The 16,285-nt window shown below is 41.0% G+C and overlaps 2 protein-coding genes across 2 annotated transcripts; both read left to right on the plus strand.

The window, feature by feature from the left end:
- Window positions 1-1,447: 1,447 nt before the first annotated feature.
- On the plus strand, window positions 1,448-10,361 carry casq1a (calsequestrin 1a). The gene is made up of 11 exons (XM_046052972.1): window positions 1,448-1,684; window positions 4,930-5,023; window positions 5,304-5,404; window positions 5,595-5,706; window positions 5,975-6,048; window positions 7,881-8,011; window positions 8,123-8,168; window positions 8,338-8,392; window positions 8,674-8,774; window positions 8,899-8,973; window positions 9,693-10,361. The coding sequence occupies exons 1-11, from the start codon at window positions 1,448-1,450 to the stop codon at window positions 10,056-10,058; spliced, it is 1,392 nt and encodes a 463-aa protein (XP_045908928.1). The 3' UTR covers window positions 10,059-10,361.
- Window positions 10,362-11,281: 920 nt separating this feature from the next.
- Window positions 11,282-16,067, plus strand: si:rp71-1g18.1 (uncharacterized protein LOC559922 homolog). The gene is made up of 4 exons (XM_046052854.1): window positions 11,282-11,682; window positions 12,006-12,151; window positions 13,429-13,516; window positions 14,158-16,067. The coding sequence occupies exons 1-4, from the start codon at window positions 11,424-11,426 to the stop codon at window positions 15,117-15,119; spliced, it is 1,455 nt and encodes a 484-aa protein (XP_045908810.1). The 5' UTR covers window positions 11,282-11,423; the 3' UTR covers window positions 15,120-16,067.
- Window positions 16,068-16,285: the final 218 nt, after the last annotated feature.

A 16,285-nucleotide genomic window follows, 5' to 3' on the forward strand; every position in this document is an offset into this window, starting at 1 on the left:
CGAATAATGAATTTTTATATTTTTGGAGCTTCTGTGTTCTGTACAACAGTAGTTAAATCCACTGTGAAACACAAAAGACAAAACAACTGTTGCATTTCCACACCTCCACACCTCCACACCTCGGTTATTGACGTCACAGCAGGTGTTTTCAAAGTTGAAACACTTGCTGTGACGTCACTGATTGGGATACAGCTAAAAGTGTACTGCCACAGATTATATGTTTACAGTAACACAGTGAGCCACAGTTTAGCTTTATTCTCCACAGTCATTGACACCATCTCTACCACACACTCATAAAGTCAGTGCATCTTTCAACAGTTCAAGTTCCTTCAAATTTAAACTTTCCGCTCTAATACTGTGGGTTGCATGTCCTGCTACAGATACGAGGGGTGTGTCGTGTATGTGTGTGTTGGGGGTCAAAAGGAGTATTACGATACCATGTAGACGATATTTATTTATAGCTTACCGCTTCCCTTTCAATTTGTAAAGTAGTATCACATGCAGTCATCTCAAGCACACTTTGCACAGGGCACATGTGTACTGTATGCACAGATGGGGCATACTCAAACCCCCCCACCACCACCACCACCACCACCGTTGCCATAAAACTCTATGTTTCACTTTCTTCTTGAGTCAGGGCTAAGTGACACCTATGCCCTGAATCCTCAGCAGGTGCACCACCCTGTCCTCTCCTCACTCCCTCCATGTCCCTGAGTGACCCAGTGCCACATTCTAGCGCTGTGCCGGTGCCAGCAGCAGCAAATTAGACACCAGCACCCCCTCCTGATATGTACTTCTCTGTCCCACATCCATTATTTTTAGCTAGGATCCAAGCCTCCATCTACACTTAATATGGGAAAAGACTGCCTCATATTCAAAGCCACCTCTATATCCATCATATCACTCTTTCTTCTTTTGGCGCAAAGCAGACAGGCTCAGCACGCACGCAAATACACATACACCATTCATCTTCATCTCTTCATTCCTTGCTTATGCACCCTCCACCTCCATCACTGTCTTCTCTGTTCTCAGTCTGGATAGAGGGAGCGTCATCTCCTCACTCCACCCACTTTGACAGGTCTGCAACACACACTCAAGCACACATGCACAAGCACACACAAACACATACACACAAAGCTGTCACCCCAGCAACCACAGCAGCCCCCGCCTGATTTTACCCATGCTCTGTAACACCCCACATAGACACACACTCACACCTATGTCAAACTTAGCCCAGCCCCTCTTGCACCCTGTGCCCCACTCCCAGTTTCCCATGTGAGGTTTTTAATAAGGTGGATGCAAGAGTTGGTCTTGCTCTCTTCTGGGTGACGCGGATTGGAAGGGGTTCTCCATATTTTGAACAAACAATTTTGTTTTTGTTTTTGTCCCTCCCATTTGTTTACTTTCTGAAACGGCAAATACATTTACATTATCTTAAAGAGGAGCCATGAAGTGGACCTGGGTGCTGGTGGCGGTCTTGCTGTCCTTTGGGGGGCTATCATTGGGCAAGGAGAGCTTGGACTTCCCAGAGTATGATGGAAAAGACCGTGTCCACGACCTCAATGCGAAGAACTATAAGTCTGTGATGAAGAAGTACGATGTTATGGTAGTGTACTACCATGACCATCCCGGATCCAGCCGCGTCGCCCAGAGACAGTTTGAGATTGAGGAGTTGGCCCTTGAGGTGGGTTGAGATGGGAACTATGGTTAGAAAAGCAGGTTAGCTTAGTGATGAGGAAACAGTATAACTAGTGCTGGATTCATAATGCAAATGTCTTGAACTCAAAATTGCAATTAAGAGTAAAAATGAAAGGAAAAGGAAAAAAGGAAAGGAAAGAATATTTGATAACAGTTAAAAGTGAAATTGAACACTTAGAGTTATCATGGAAAAGTGATGCAACAAGGTGGAAAATAGCTTTGCTGGATTCAGAACTGTTGATAGGTGAACTCCTGAAAATGTGTCACAAGCCTGCAGTGTGTCATCAGCGTGGAGGCAAAGAGCTGAGCTGTGAGGATTTGAAATATCATGTATTCTGGCAAACTCTGGGCCTGTGTACATTGTGTGTGTGTGTGTGTGTGAGTTGATGCATTTGACACACCTCTATCAGTACGTCTTTCACACCTCAGGTCTCCTGTCAACCTGGAGACTTAGCCGTTTCACCACAATCCTCGCAAACAGACAATTACATCATCATTCAGAACAAAGCTTTCAGGTTTCAGGACCCAGGTGTGTTCTCAGGTTACCTCAGAAAATACTGATCACATACTCCTATACCACATTTTCCAGGAAAAGTTATCTATCTATCTATCTATCTATCTATATTGTTTAAATAAATACTGGACTAATATCTACTGTGAAAGTTCTCTAAAAAAGTGATTGTGCTGATGACTTTAATACATATACGGGACCATATTTCACAGCATTTGACCTGGCCACTACACAGTGCACAGTCAAGGCTGCTACCTTATACACCGGATACATTATTATATTTTCAGGAGAGCTGCAGGCATTGCTGGCGGCTCCTTTTAGAGTTGACATGCAAAGCGGGCACAAAACTCTGCAATTACTACCAAATTCAAAAGCAGATTTCTGAAATCAATTCAGTTGGATGACTCTAAGTGGAATCAGCAGCAACATTCAAGCTCTTTCTCTGACTCATTTTTGACAGCTGTGATCATCCCATTAATTTCATGTGCAGATAGATTAGCGAGAAAAATTGGATTTTTCTTTTTGCCGCATTCATGTGGAAGGACTTTGGGTGGTTCTATCTAATGATGTAAAGTCAACAAAATAAATGAAAATCAGTAACAGGTAATTATAGGAAGGAAAACATTTATAACCAAAACTGAGAGAGAGAGAGAGAGAGAGAGAGAGAGAGAGAGAGAGAGAGAGAGAGACGCTGCTCTCCTCAGCATATCACATCATCTCAACAGCCTCTGTATGGGAGCATTAGGGCTTGGTCTCAGGGCTGGAGGCCAGGACTGAAGGTTCTGGCTCCAGTAGTGCTGGCTCAGCTCGGCGCTGTGATTGACACTTGCAGTACTGTACTTGTCAGCGGATCCCAGAGGGCTGAGCATCACTGCCACCTCGCCAAAATAGTCCTGGGGCTGGTGTGGCTTCTGGCACTATATTTATCCTGAGCTGCTTTTGTGGTGGGTCGAGCTCGCTGAAGGCTTGTGTTTCTCCTTAAGAATGTATTATGATTCACATTTGATGAGGTTTTATTATTAGTAACAGACAACAGCAGAAGGCTCAACATCTCAGAGGTCAAGGCGCTCTGTGGAGGCTAGTTAAAGTTAAATGAAATGTGATATAATGAGAGTGAGGAAGTCATATTTAAGGGTTTTCTCCCTTGGTCAAAGAAGACTGTTAAGGTGGCCTGAACACTGTGACAGAGTTCTACGTGTTGTGGCTTAGACTTAATGCTTAATAATTTTGCCATGTTGAGATTAAAGGGCCTGCATTCTCCATACTAAATGCACTGTGCTTTTAAATTGGTCACTGTCCATGAAAACAGATAAGTACACTATTGTTATTATCAAAATAGGATGACTCTGCACTGTCCAATAGGAGGATAGATCATTTTTTCACAGCAGTAATAACTATCTCATTGTCACGGCAGGAAATTACATTTTATCACATGTATTTATGTATATGTATTTATGTTTTTGCCATACATATATGTCTCAGTGAACAGGCACAACAGGACAGTATTTACATGCATGTCGTGTAGATAGAACAAATGCAGCTGTGAAAGCTATAAAATCCCATCCCAGATACTGAGGCTGTTGGTTTAACCTTACATATCAGCTACATTACTGCAGATACACATTCTGTGCACCAAGATCCAAAGACAACTTTGCATGTTTTATATTTAGAGGACAGACACAGCTATGAAATTAATGCAAAGTAAAGATGCCACCAGATAACTAAATAAAAATTGAATTTATTCATATTATATTCATATTACATATTCAAATCAAGATGCACACCCTGTAATGTGTCAATACAATGCAAATACACATTTATCTCTCATTTCACATACTTGCAGATTTGTAATTTGTTAGTTTTGTTAAAGTTATACAGGAAATGGAAAACAATTCGAACATTAGGAGACACCAGTGTTTTTTCATATGTGGTCATTACAGTTTATCCTCAAATGTATCCATCTTCACTTGCTTGGATGGTATCAAGCCTTACTCACCTTAATCACTTGCCCTTTAAAAGTTTATTTTAGCCTTCTTAAATGCCAAAAGGGTGGGGTCTGCAACAAAATATAGTGCAATGCAAAAATGACTGTACTTACAGACTTAATTTGCTTTTCTAAAATGTATATAATTCCAATTGTACATATTTCTGCATTATATATAAAGTATGTTCATACCTTACTTACCTGCTGCTAAGCTACAAACTAGAAACTGCTCTACTAGACCCCACCCATCTGCAACACCAGTCAAATTAATATAAATGCCAAGAATTATTTGCATAACAACCTGCAAAACAGCCTGGATGGTCAAACTATTGCAGATGCCAGTAAAAGCAGCTGCTCAAGATCTGTGACACCGATGTGTATGTGTGTGAGCATGCGTGCGTGCTTTTTACCCTCCAAACACACTGAGACAACCCTCAAACCACTTCCTGAATGCAGTCAGGCTGTGTATGTGGCACTGTCATTCGTGGAACCAACTGTCAGTCATGAGGTTCAAGTTTCATACAGATTTAGAAAGTGCATAAGCAGCGCTCTGAAAAGCATGCTTTTATGGTAATGAAACTACTGATTGACACAAATATGTCAAAAAAGCATAAATGTGCATGAGATTTGGATATAAACACAAATTTTACTGTACACTTATACAGACATATGTTCCCATGTTTTATAGACTAAACTGACAAATCTAAAGTTACATGACAGTGTCTTTGTTTCACAGCTTGCAGCCCAGGTCCTGGATGAGTTTGATGATGAGGATGTCGGAGTCGGTCTCATCGATGCAAAGCTCGACAAAGTAGTTGCAAAGAAATTAGGTAAACACTCCACAGCTGCAGACACTTAGTTATATATCATTATAACATATCATTATGCAAAATGACACCAGCCAGTATCAGTATCTCAGCCATTTACTCAGCCAGAGATAAACTATTAATCTCTAAAGGATAATAATTGTAACTAACCTGTCTAACTAGAGATAATGTAGCTTTCAGTGGGATATTCCCTCCTTCACTTTAATGTTTCTTGTTCTTATGGAAGATAAATATAAAACATGTGGGAAGGACGAGGTAAACACCTTCTTCTCTTTTCCCCCAGGCCTTGATGAGTCTGACAGCGTCTACATCTTCACAGACGATGAAGTCATAGAATATGATGGCGAGTTTGCAGCAGACACTCTTGTGGAGTTCATCTATGATGTTCGTGAGGATATAATCTCCCAGTTAATACCCTGCCTTATTTTAGCAACAAAAAAAAAAGTCTTTAAATCCCACTTTGCTTTATTTGAAGATGACCCTCGGAATCTAATTCGGGGTTCTTCTTTTCTGTCACCTCCATCTTCGTTGTTTCCCCCCTTTTCTCCTCCATGACCCTCATTTTCATTCATAGGTTCTTGAGGACCCTGTGGAAATTATTGACAATAGTAGGGAACTGAAAGGCTTCAAAAATGTCGAAGAGGACATCAAATTGGTGGGCTACTTTAAGAGTCACAAGTCAGAACGTAAGAATCTGTACTGTGATGGCATGATAACCTGTTGCTTGCTTCAACACAATTGCTCATAATTGCATGTCAAGCAAGTGCAACAGAGACCAGGCTCAGATTGCTTGATTTAACTTTAAGTTGCAGACGGATTTGATTTTTAACATGATTATTAAGTAAGCACGCTAGCAGCTAAAGTAATGATGAGGGCAACAAGTCTACATTCATAGATATTTCATACAGGGGGCAATCTACTGAAACAACTTGATGGATGCCTGTAAAATTTCAGATTTTGAGGCTTTTGCCGATGCTGCTGAAGAGTTTCATCCTCACATCCAGTTCTTTGCCACATTCAACCCCAAGGTAAGTAATCACGATAATTATATACGTTTGATCAGACACATAGAGCTATATGAAAAGTATTAAAACAAAAGCTTTCTCTGTCTGTTGTTTGGTGCTGATCCATGTCCAGTGGGTTTATCAAAGCTTTTTTTTCTCAAAACAGCTGTCGACAGCTGCTGAAAATGAGGTTGATGAGGGCATAGCCTGTAGTATTTGCCAGAAAACCAAAGCAATAGCTAAAAGATGGTAAACGTTCCGTAGACATGAGAGTTGCTGGAATTGGGTTATTATTCTCTGTGGATTCATCACTACTAGCAACTCCTTTGACATTACATATTATCATTTGATCCATTGTTTATATAAAGCAATGGGCCAAAAAATTGAGCCTTGAGGCACTCCATAAAGAGCTATTTGATGCTGACTATTGATTAATACATGTGAATTATGAATCTAATGAACCATTTTAGAACAACATCCTTTATCCCATGTATTTAACACTTAAAACAAACAATATATATATTTACTATATTATAATTGTGTGATTCACACACTGATGGAACAGCTATCAGTGTGTGAATGGCAAGATTCACACACTGAATCTTGCCATTAAGTATCTTATCTACGACAAGATACTTAAACAATTTGGGTTTAAGTATCTTGCCCAAGGACACTTTGACACAGATTGGAAGAGCTGGGGGATTGAACCGTTGATCCTTCGATTAACAGGCAACCCGTTATATCTCCTACCTCCTGAGCCAAAGCCGCCTCCTTCCTCCTTCCTAGAACTACTAAAATTATAGAATAGCAAGGTTATTCGTCACCCATATTTACATGTGTGAAGATTCTATTGGACATTGGTTCAAAACAAGACACTATGCTTACCCAAGTTAGCCTAAGTCACGTTGTAATTAGCAGGTCACATTCACACAGGTAATATATTCTTAGGGGAGACAGTCTGTAAACATCTAAGACTGAAGAAGAGCGCCATATCTCCCGTCCTTAGCTGTCTAGGCATCGACTCATTCCTATCTACCCAGCCAGTCATCACAAACACACAGAGAAAGACACCAGTATGAGACAAAGGTCATTCTGTTTCTATGTCTGCAAGTAATATTTTGTTGTTATTTAAAATGACCATTTTAGATTCTTGATTGATGATGTAGGCTATAGTTCCTATCCGGATTAAACAGCCATGATATTTCCCTACAGTATGTTATAATTCAGCTCCTAATGCTTAACAATCAAGGTTGAATTAGATTTGAACTCATAGACATCCTCATGATCATGTTATAAATGGGTACTCTGACTCATGCAGTGGTTTGCAGTAACGTATCCCCAAAAAGAGTGGAAATAGATGCTCAACTTGGGCAGGTTGGGTATAAAACTATCATGTCAGAGGTAAACAGTGTTGCCATTTAAAACACTAAGCCCTCAGCTGAAAGGTTCTTCCTTCTTTTGTGAGACTACCTAGAAGTCCTCATTGATAAAATTGTAAGAGCTAGACGTACAGTAGTATGCCTGCTTTTCCAAATAAAAACTGATGAAGTATGTGTCTGCAGACAGGCAAATTCTGGAGGCTGAATGTTCAATATACCTCCAGTGTTGTATCGCTCGTTCTTTCAATTAGCACACCTTCTACAAGACAGCTTTCATTCAAACATGCCATACTGTAGATCTAAAAATGTTGACCTCAAACAGTCAAAATGAAATTGTTTGCATTTATTAAAACAAACTAAACTGGTGAAATATCTTGTGAATTAAACCTTTTTATGTTATAAACCATTCATTTCTGCATGGTTCCCAGGTCCTTTGTGCTCAGTTGTTAGTTCTAATCCTTTGATTGTGTGTTACAGATTGCCAAGGCTCTGGAGCTGAAGCTTAATGAGGTAGACTTCTATGAGCCCTTCATTGATGATCCAGTGGTCATCCCAGGAAAACCTTACTCTGAGGAGGAGCTGGTGAAATTCATTGAAGATAACGACAGGTAAGTCTCATTAACTCTATAATCTACTACAGTGATCTCATGAGGTAGGCGCTTTACCTTCCATACTGTAAAACAAAATGCATAAAATCGCATACTCCTGTGCTTTTCAAGACCAACCCTGAGGAAGCTGCAACCCCACAACATGTACGAGATCTGGGTAAGTACATTCAACACCACAACAAATTAAACCAAAGGTCTGTTTTTGTACTACTATTCTTCAATGAGGAAACTTTGATGAGATTAAACTACAGTTTCTGAAGTTCCTGAAATTGTAACTTTAACAAGTTAACCCCAGTGAGTTCAGTTTGCCTTTATTCTTTCCACAGGATGACGATGTTGGTGGTGAACATATCATTGCTTTTGCAGAGGAGGCTGACCCAGGTAAAGGAACCCTGAGTTAACTGTAAAACATTGCTGACAGAAACACCACCAGATTATAAAACAGTTATAACCAGTCACCAAAGCACATCTAGGGAGTGTTACATGGGGCAGCAACGGGGTTGGAAGAGGTTTTTGCATGGTGATGATAGGTCAAATTTAATCAGACTGTCCCATAAAGCTGTGTAGTCCTTCTGCAGGTGAATGAAGGATGAGCAATAAAAGAATCAGCAAATACCCATTAGTTTAGTCTTAGTTTCACTGCTGTCCTCTCCACTCCTTAGACGGTTTTGAGTTCCTTGAGATCCTGAAGCAAGTTGCAGAGGATAACACCGACAACCCCGACCTCAGCATTGTCTGGATTGACCCTGACGATTTCCCCCTGGTAAGAATATAACACAGTGCATTATGCATACCGGAGAAACTTGTCTCGGTACTCCTTGACTCACAGTCATTTGATTCACCCTGGATTATAACAGTGGGGTTAATCATAATATTTTCCCCTGCAGCTTCTGCCACACTGGGAGAAGACTTTTGGAATTGACCTGTCCTCCCCACAGATTGGTGTTGTCGATGCTGATGATGTGAGTAATATTTTTGGTACTTCCTTCGTACATTGCCCATGCCTTTGTGTGTTTTGCTGTATTCTGTTATACATATGTATATACTCAGAGTACATAATACTCAAATAATAGAGAGTGACCAACTGTCCTATGAACCCAGTAATACCCTGAAAATCCCTGGTTATATCTGGTGCAATCACTTTGTCGTAATTTGATTAATTATAAATCTGAAGAACACTTAAAACTGAAACAGTAAGTGCTCTGAAAAAGCATTCTCACCCAATCATGCTCCATATGAATTGTGCTTTGTCTTATAGGGACCCTGTGTCAAAATCTATTTTTAAGACCCTTCATTTTTCAGTTTGTATCAGTTTATATCATGTTTACATGTTGCACAGTCAGACTGTGCACCATGTAGCAGCCTGTAGCAGTATCCCAGTGTAGACAGTTTGGTTCGTTTATGAGACTTTGGGTAAAATTGGTTGAATGAATGTACATGTAGGGGCTCAAAAGGACTGTAACCCCAAGCAGGTTACAGACAAGTCCACAATCTATCTATACCTTTGTATATAGAATTTTCCTCAAAAGCTACAACCCTTTGTGCACGATACAAACAAAACGGGGGGCCGCTTGTGAAAAATTGCTCCATAGGGCTACTAGTAGTCCAAAACTCCACAGGGTACCTTTAAGGCTTTCGCCTCCCCAGAGTATGGTTTCATTTGTTCTTCATCACTCTGCAGGCTGACAGCGTGTGGATGGACATGGATGATGGGGAGGACTTGCCATCTGTAGACGAGCTGGAGGACTGGATCGAGGATGTTCTGTCAGGTGAAATCGATCCTGATGATGATGATGACGATGATGATGACGACGATGATGATGACGACGACGACGATGATGATGACGACGATGATGATGATGATGATGATGACGATGACGACGATGATGACGATGATGATGACGATGATGACGACGATGATGACGACGATGATGACGACGATGACGATGACGACGATGATGATGACGATGATGACGACGATGATGATGACGATGATGACGACGACGACGATGACGATGATGACGATGATGATGATGATGATTATTAAATCATGAAGTCATAATTTACTCTTTAAGTCTGACCAATTCAGTTTCAAGAGTCAACATCATCAGCTCTGTCAAATAATCTTCTTTTGTATCTAGTTCTTATGTTGAACTTCATTTTGATATCACATCTTTTCGTCATCCTCTCTCTGCATCTCACCAGAATAATATTCCATTACTCGTTTATCCCTCGCCCCAACATATTCACTAATCCTCCATGTAAAAAAGTACTTTCTAAGATCCCACGGTGCCTTTATTCCCACATGTAACACTGTCCAGTACAATAAAAAAAAGAAATTCTTTTAAAACCTTGCCATCAACTGATATATCTGCTTTACTGAAGTACTGGAGGGGTTGCAATGTTGTATGCATTATGTCTGAGTCCATCTGTGAAGTCTGTTGCAGTTTGAATGTGTTTTATTTGTTCACTTATTTTCTTGTTTGACCCCGTATCGAAACAACTGAAGCCAGATCCAAGGGTGCTAGCAGACTTTTCCATCACCAGCCTGCTCTGTGAAATCAATGTAACGCTGTACACTGAAAGTGCTGTACATCATATGGATGTTTTCTACGATAATGAAATATGACAACAGCCATATTCTATTTTTGTAACAAGAGACATTTAACTTACTTTAAAGTCTTAAATAAATGACAGCTTGGACAGAAACCCTATCACTGTATAGTTTTTTAAAGGTGTTTGTGTGTGAAATTCTGCCAGCCTAAAGATGAATTTTTGCGCTGCGACAAAGTGTCGGTGGAAGCCAAGGTAGAAATAATAAGGCTTTGTTCCCCTCCACGATGGCCACCTGTAACCACGGTCCCACTTTGAAAAGATTTCATATATAAAGACATAATGTACACTGTGACTTCCACTAATTACATAGTCAATTGTCATAGACACAAAGCAACTAAGTGTTTTGCTATTAACACTGGAGGTGCCCTCCAAAATGTAGAAAAAGATTGCATTCTTGTCCTAGTCTTGTTTTTATTAAGAAAGGAATCTTAAAACAAAGACATCTCAAATATCCATCTTTAAAAAAAAACACAAATACCCAGAAAAGGAGACAGGGCCTGTGTGGCTAAACATGAGAGAACGTGAAACACAAAAGCACTCTCGGTTCTGAGCATAGATTTATATCGGGTCTAATCATCGTTTGGCTCCGCCCCTCTTATTTCGTGACGCAACCATAGACTAAATGTAACTGGCCGCCCCAAAGTGTTTGGCGCGCCTGCGCCAGTACGAGATACGCCCCTTCTTTCTGCAAGCCATGTGGCTGTCGTTGGTAAATAAAAACCCCTGCTAATTACTTCCATTTTACTCTGATTTTTTTTGTACAAACGCTGAATCCTGCAAAGACGACTCAGCCAAAATGTCGGCGGGCGTCGTGAACCTCCAGGCGCAGGTGGAGTCGGTGCTGGGAGCGCTGGTCAAAGCGGCCACCGTGGAGTTAACCAAACTGTTCGAGAGCAGGTATCGAGCATCGGCGCTGGATGTGGATGTGGGCCGCAATGAAGACAAAAGGGAAAATGAAACCGTGGAGACGCTGGATAGTTTATCGATCGAGGACACAAAACGCAGCATCGGAGTGCAAGTGGACAGAGACATGTATCCCCCGTTCGAGCTTTGTGGTGTGTGTGTGTGTTAGGAGCTTTAAATGCTATGACTTCCTGTTTGCGTGCACCGCTAGGTTGCAGGGATAGCTGCATAAGGAGAGCGTGTAGACTAGTTGCTCCTTAAAAACTTAACTGCATGATAAGATCCGAAGCATGCCATAGCATGTTGTGCTTGAACTAAGCACAGACTTAGTTGCATTTGTGCATTCAGTTCCTGCAAACTATGTTCACTTTTAATTGTAGCGCTGAACTCCTGCAGAGTGTTCCCCCATTGCAAACCCAGTGTAAAGGAATGTATGTGTCCCTCTGTCTTAACCCCTCCCCCCTCTTCTCCACAGGCCCCTCTTTACCCTCGGATGGGGATTGTTCCAGGGAGTGCAGGGAGGAGGAGGTGGAGGTGGTGGAGGGGTGTCTCATTCCAGTAATTCTCCTGGCTGAAGATAATGGCCAAGTTGACCTCGAACAGTCGCCTGTGAAGGAACAGGTCAGTGAGAATTTATTGGGGTGTTAGTCGCCCGTGGAAAAAGGAGGAACAGGATGAAGGGAAGTGTGAGCAACTATGTGACTTACACATTGTAGCTTGTCATCAGTGCCTGGCCTGTTCTCACAGGGCCTGTGTGCCCTCCAGCCAAAGCTTTGTTCAACTTGCTTGACATGATAATCAGAATCAGAAATACTTTATTGATCCCAGAGGGAAAACAATATACAGTGTATTATTTTGTTTGTTTTTGTTTTTCGTGTGAATAAAAAAAAAAAAGAAGAAGGAAATTCTATTTTTGTCTTCAAATTGGACAGCAAACCATTTGTCCGTAACTGCATCTCTACAAAAACATCTGCTTGCTTGCAGTAGGTTGGCTGGAAGGTATGGGGCAGCCTGACAATTAAAGCAGGGTGGTAGCCATGTATGTTGACTGCTGGCTGGAGGGGAAACGTAAAGGTCAAGGAAGTCGGCGTTGATTTATTTATTCCCCCCCCCCCCCCTATGAAAAACATTTTAAGTTGCATGAAACTTTACAAAAATAGTGTCAGGGCGACACCCTCATTGGGAAAGCTGAAACAATCTGATGTTTGCTCATTCGCATCATGCACTATTATGAATGAATGAACATCGTGACCGTTGCGTCACCACATTGGACAGTGCAAGCACCTGTGCAGCTGATTCAGTTACCCCTGTGCCTTCAGTGATGCTTTCCCTCCTTGCCTGACAACCCCCGCACCAACACTCAACATCTGACTTAAGGGAACTGCCCCGGTGGGATGCCTGATAGATCTTGTGGGAAGCTCCAGAGTAATCTTTCCCTTCGTTTTAAGCAATGGATTACAGGAGGCTACTTAATTGTCCTACTGTTTGCCAAGCCAAAGAACGCATATTGACATTCAGCATGGTGCTCGTCACACACAACTTGGCGAGCAGGAAAACACTGCGGAGATTGTTTTTTTTTTTTAAATCACAAGAAAAACAGAATAACAAAATAATGCGTTGTATATTTGATATTTTTATTCTGACAACAAAAAAGGAAAAACTTTTTTCCATTTTTGGTTCAACAAATAAAAATACATGGCCCCATTACGTCATACTTGTTTTTGAGGAATCAAATGTATTTATTTTTTATACTTCAAAACCTTTTTACAGTTCTACAGTAAAAATATGCATGTTTATTTATTACAGACAGGAACAAGAGCTCAACATAAATCAACATAAATATCAACTACAGCAAAAAAAATCTGTTTATTTTTTCCCTGGGTTTCTTCTTTAATAAGGTTCTGACGCAGACTTTGGACATGGTGGAGTTGAGTGGGTTTGAGTCCCCAACGGACAGCGATCGACAAACAGAAGTTGTTTTGCATGGTAAGGAAAAGTATCAAGACAGTGAATTGAAATGCAAGGCTGAAAACATACTAACAGGAAGCATGATCATGGATGTAATTCCATGCATAATTTGCAATAAGATTAGACAGATTTTCAGTTTTACTATATGCTTGTTAGATATTTGATTTCAACAGTATGTCATAATACCAATAATTATCAGAAACAATAAGCGCTATAAAAAACACCTGAAATTATATTTGTTAAGCTTTTTCCTTAAATGTGCATTGTGTTCTGCAAAATAACAGACAAACATGAACACAATATGTCCCTGTCATAAACTGACAGGAGTCCCAGTGGATGCTGGGATAGGCTGCACTCCGCGGTAACCCTGAACAGGAGAAGCCGTTAGAGTAAACAAAAGATAAAACATGCAGAGACAGAGAGGGAGAGAGAAATTGGCGTCTCTTACTCACAAATAAGTATAAGTAAAATCAGTTGAAGAAACCAGGAAACACTGTTTGAGTGACAAAACGCCATGACTTTTAACTGATGAAGCCAGCAATGTTATTTATTCTGTTGGAAATATATTCAGACAGATCACAGCTAAACAAGAAGGTTTCTGGGAAAAGGGTGGAGGGAATGTCCAATGTGATTAAATAATGTGTCTTAATCTTTTTCAGTCTCTGCAGAAACAAGGACAGAGACTTTAAGACATGGATCTACACAATGCTCTCCAGCTAAACAGAAGCCTCTCGTGATCCAACCAGACACACGTGATAGCATTTCTGGGGAGAAGGTTAAGTTTGTTTGCCCGTTGATCCTTAAGGCAGAGTCTCCAGCTCCCAAACCTGACAGCCCCGAGAAGCCTGTTCAAGCCGAGCCTCAGCCAGCCCGCGTGAGCACCGCTAAGGGCACTGCCTACAGTCCGTCCCCGTCTGATGGAGCTGTGACGCCTGGTCAGGTTGGGGTTTGGGAACGGATCCCCACACCAAAGGAGACGAAGAACAATTTACATATGAAACTGAAACTGACTTCTCCCGACCAAAAGCTGATGCGTCCCTGTGCGGTTCAGCTGGTGAACATGCTCACGGTGCCTGAGTCAGAGATGACGCTTCAGGGTGATGTTGCTAAAGGTGATGATGCTAACAACAAAACTGGCTGGCCTCTGCCCAAAGACCTCCGCCGCCACCAAGGTCTTCACACAGGCCATCGCCTCTGCTGCTTCACCCCCTGTGGAAACGGGGTTTGGCGGCTTCAGAAGGTGGTCACCCACTCCCGTGATGGATATGCATGCAGCATCTGTGGGAAGACATTCAAGCGGAGGAAGATTCTCCGGCGGCACGAGCGCTTTCACACCGGAGAAAAACCATACTCGTGTTCAGTGTGCTCGAAGACGTTTGCGCTGAGGAAGAGCCTCCGCCGCCACTTGAGGTTCCACACAGGGGAGAGGCCGCACACCTGCATGCAGTGTAGCAAAAGCTTCCGTTTGCGAGAGAATCTGAAAGCACACCTGAGGTTCCACACTGGAGAGAAGCCTTTCAGTTGTACTACTTGTGGAAAGATGTTCAGGATTATGAAGAATCTGGAGAAACACCAGTGTGAATTCTTTGTTCCTTCATTCAGGACGATTGCTGGCTTGTAGCTGTGGGAAAATTGGCTGGTAGCGGTTGCGCCATTTTCTACCTCAGACTGAAAACACTGTATCACTTTTGTAGAAGACTGGCATGTAAAGCTGAGATGAGAAAGGTTTAAGCTATGAGGAAAAAACAGAAACACTCACCCAGATTAGTTCCTGAGACCCAGCCATTCCAGAAAGGTTATATTTTAATGACCGATTAGTTTCAGTGTGACGGGGGCATTTTCTACTACAGATGATTTTGTCTTTTACATTTCTTTGTTTCTTATTCCTTGCCATATTTTTGTCTCCTGTGATTGTGGACCAATAATGGGACCTGAATAGTGTGCAAGAGTTGTAACACTACTGCCACTTTTTAGCATCAGACATTGTGAGAAACACATGGTCAGTTTGCAAAGAATCTCATAGTTTACCAGGTATACTACATACATGCTGAAGGAGATTGTTAAATGGGTTGCATCAGTAAAAGTTAAAAAGCTTTTATGGGTAGCCTACAGGGAGAAGATATCTGGTGACTGACTGGGCAAAACATCCTTACCTGCCAACCTTCCATGTGTCAGTTGTGGGCCTATATAAAGTACTGCCACTGATGTTAGTTTTTGATGTCTATATTATTTTTATATTAGGCTTTCTTTTTTTTACTTAACGCTCTTGTCTCTTATCAAAAAGTAGTTTGGTGTCATATTCACGTTGATTACTGAATGTATGTAGACTTCTTTCTTTTCATGACCTATATGAGCATTAATGCTGACTTTATAAGAAATCTGGTTTTAACACTTTGGGAAGATAATCATACTATGATACGAGTATATATGATGTTCCCTTTTAAAATACTGTTTTAAAAAGTGTTTTATATCCGTTGTTACAAATGTGTTTTCATCTTTATAAAACTTCTGGTGCTTGATCACATTTTTGTTGTTTTTTAATAAAAAAGCCATTTTGTGGGACACATGATTTTGGTATTTTTTTTGTGTAAACCCTCAACACACTACTTTCTAATGAAGCACCCATCCTAAAATAGGTTTATACGTTGTAATTAATGTCTAAATAGATCTTGAATAATTGATTAATGCTTTATAGATCAGTTATAAGGAACTCTTATGGTAAAGTCAATACATGTGTTTGTTTGACAGTTACTTGCATGTTGCTATATGATCAGGAGGACTACAGAG

The sequence above is a fragment of the Micropterus dolomieu genome, linkage group LG06 (assembly GCF_021292245.1).
Source record: "Micropterus dolomieu isolate WLL.071019.BEF.003 ecotype Adirondacks linkage group LG06, ASM2129224v1, whole genome shotgun sequence".
Taxonomy (NCBI): domain Eukaryota; kingdom Metazoa; phylum Chordata; class Actinopteri; order Centrarchiformes; family Centrarchidae; genus Micropterus; species Micropterus dolomieu.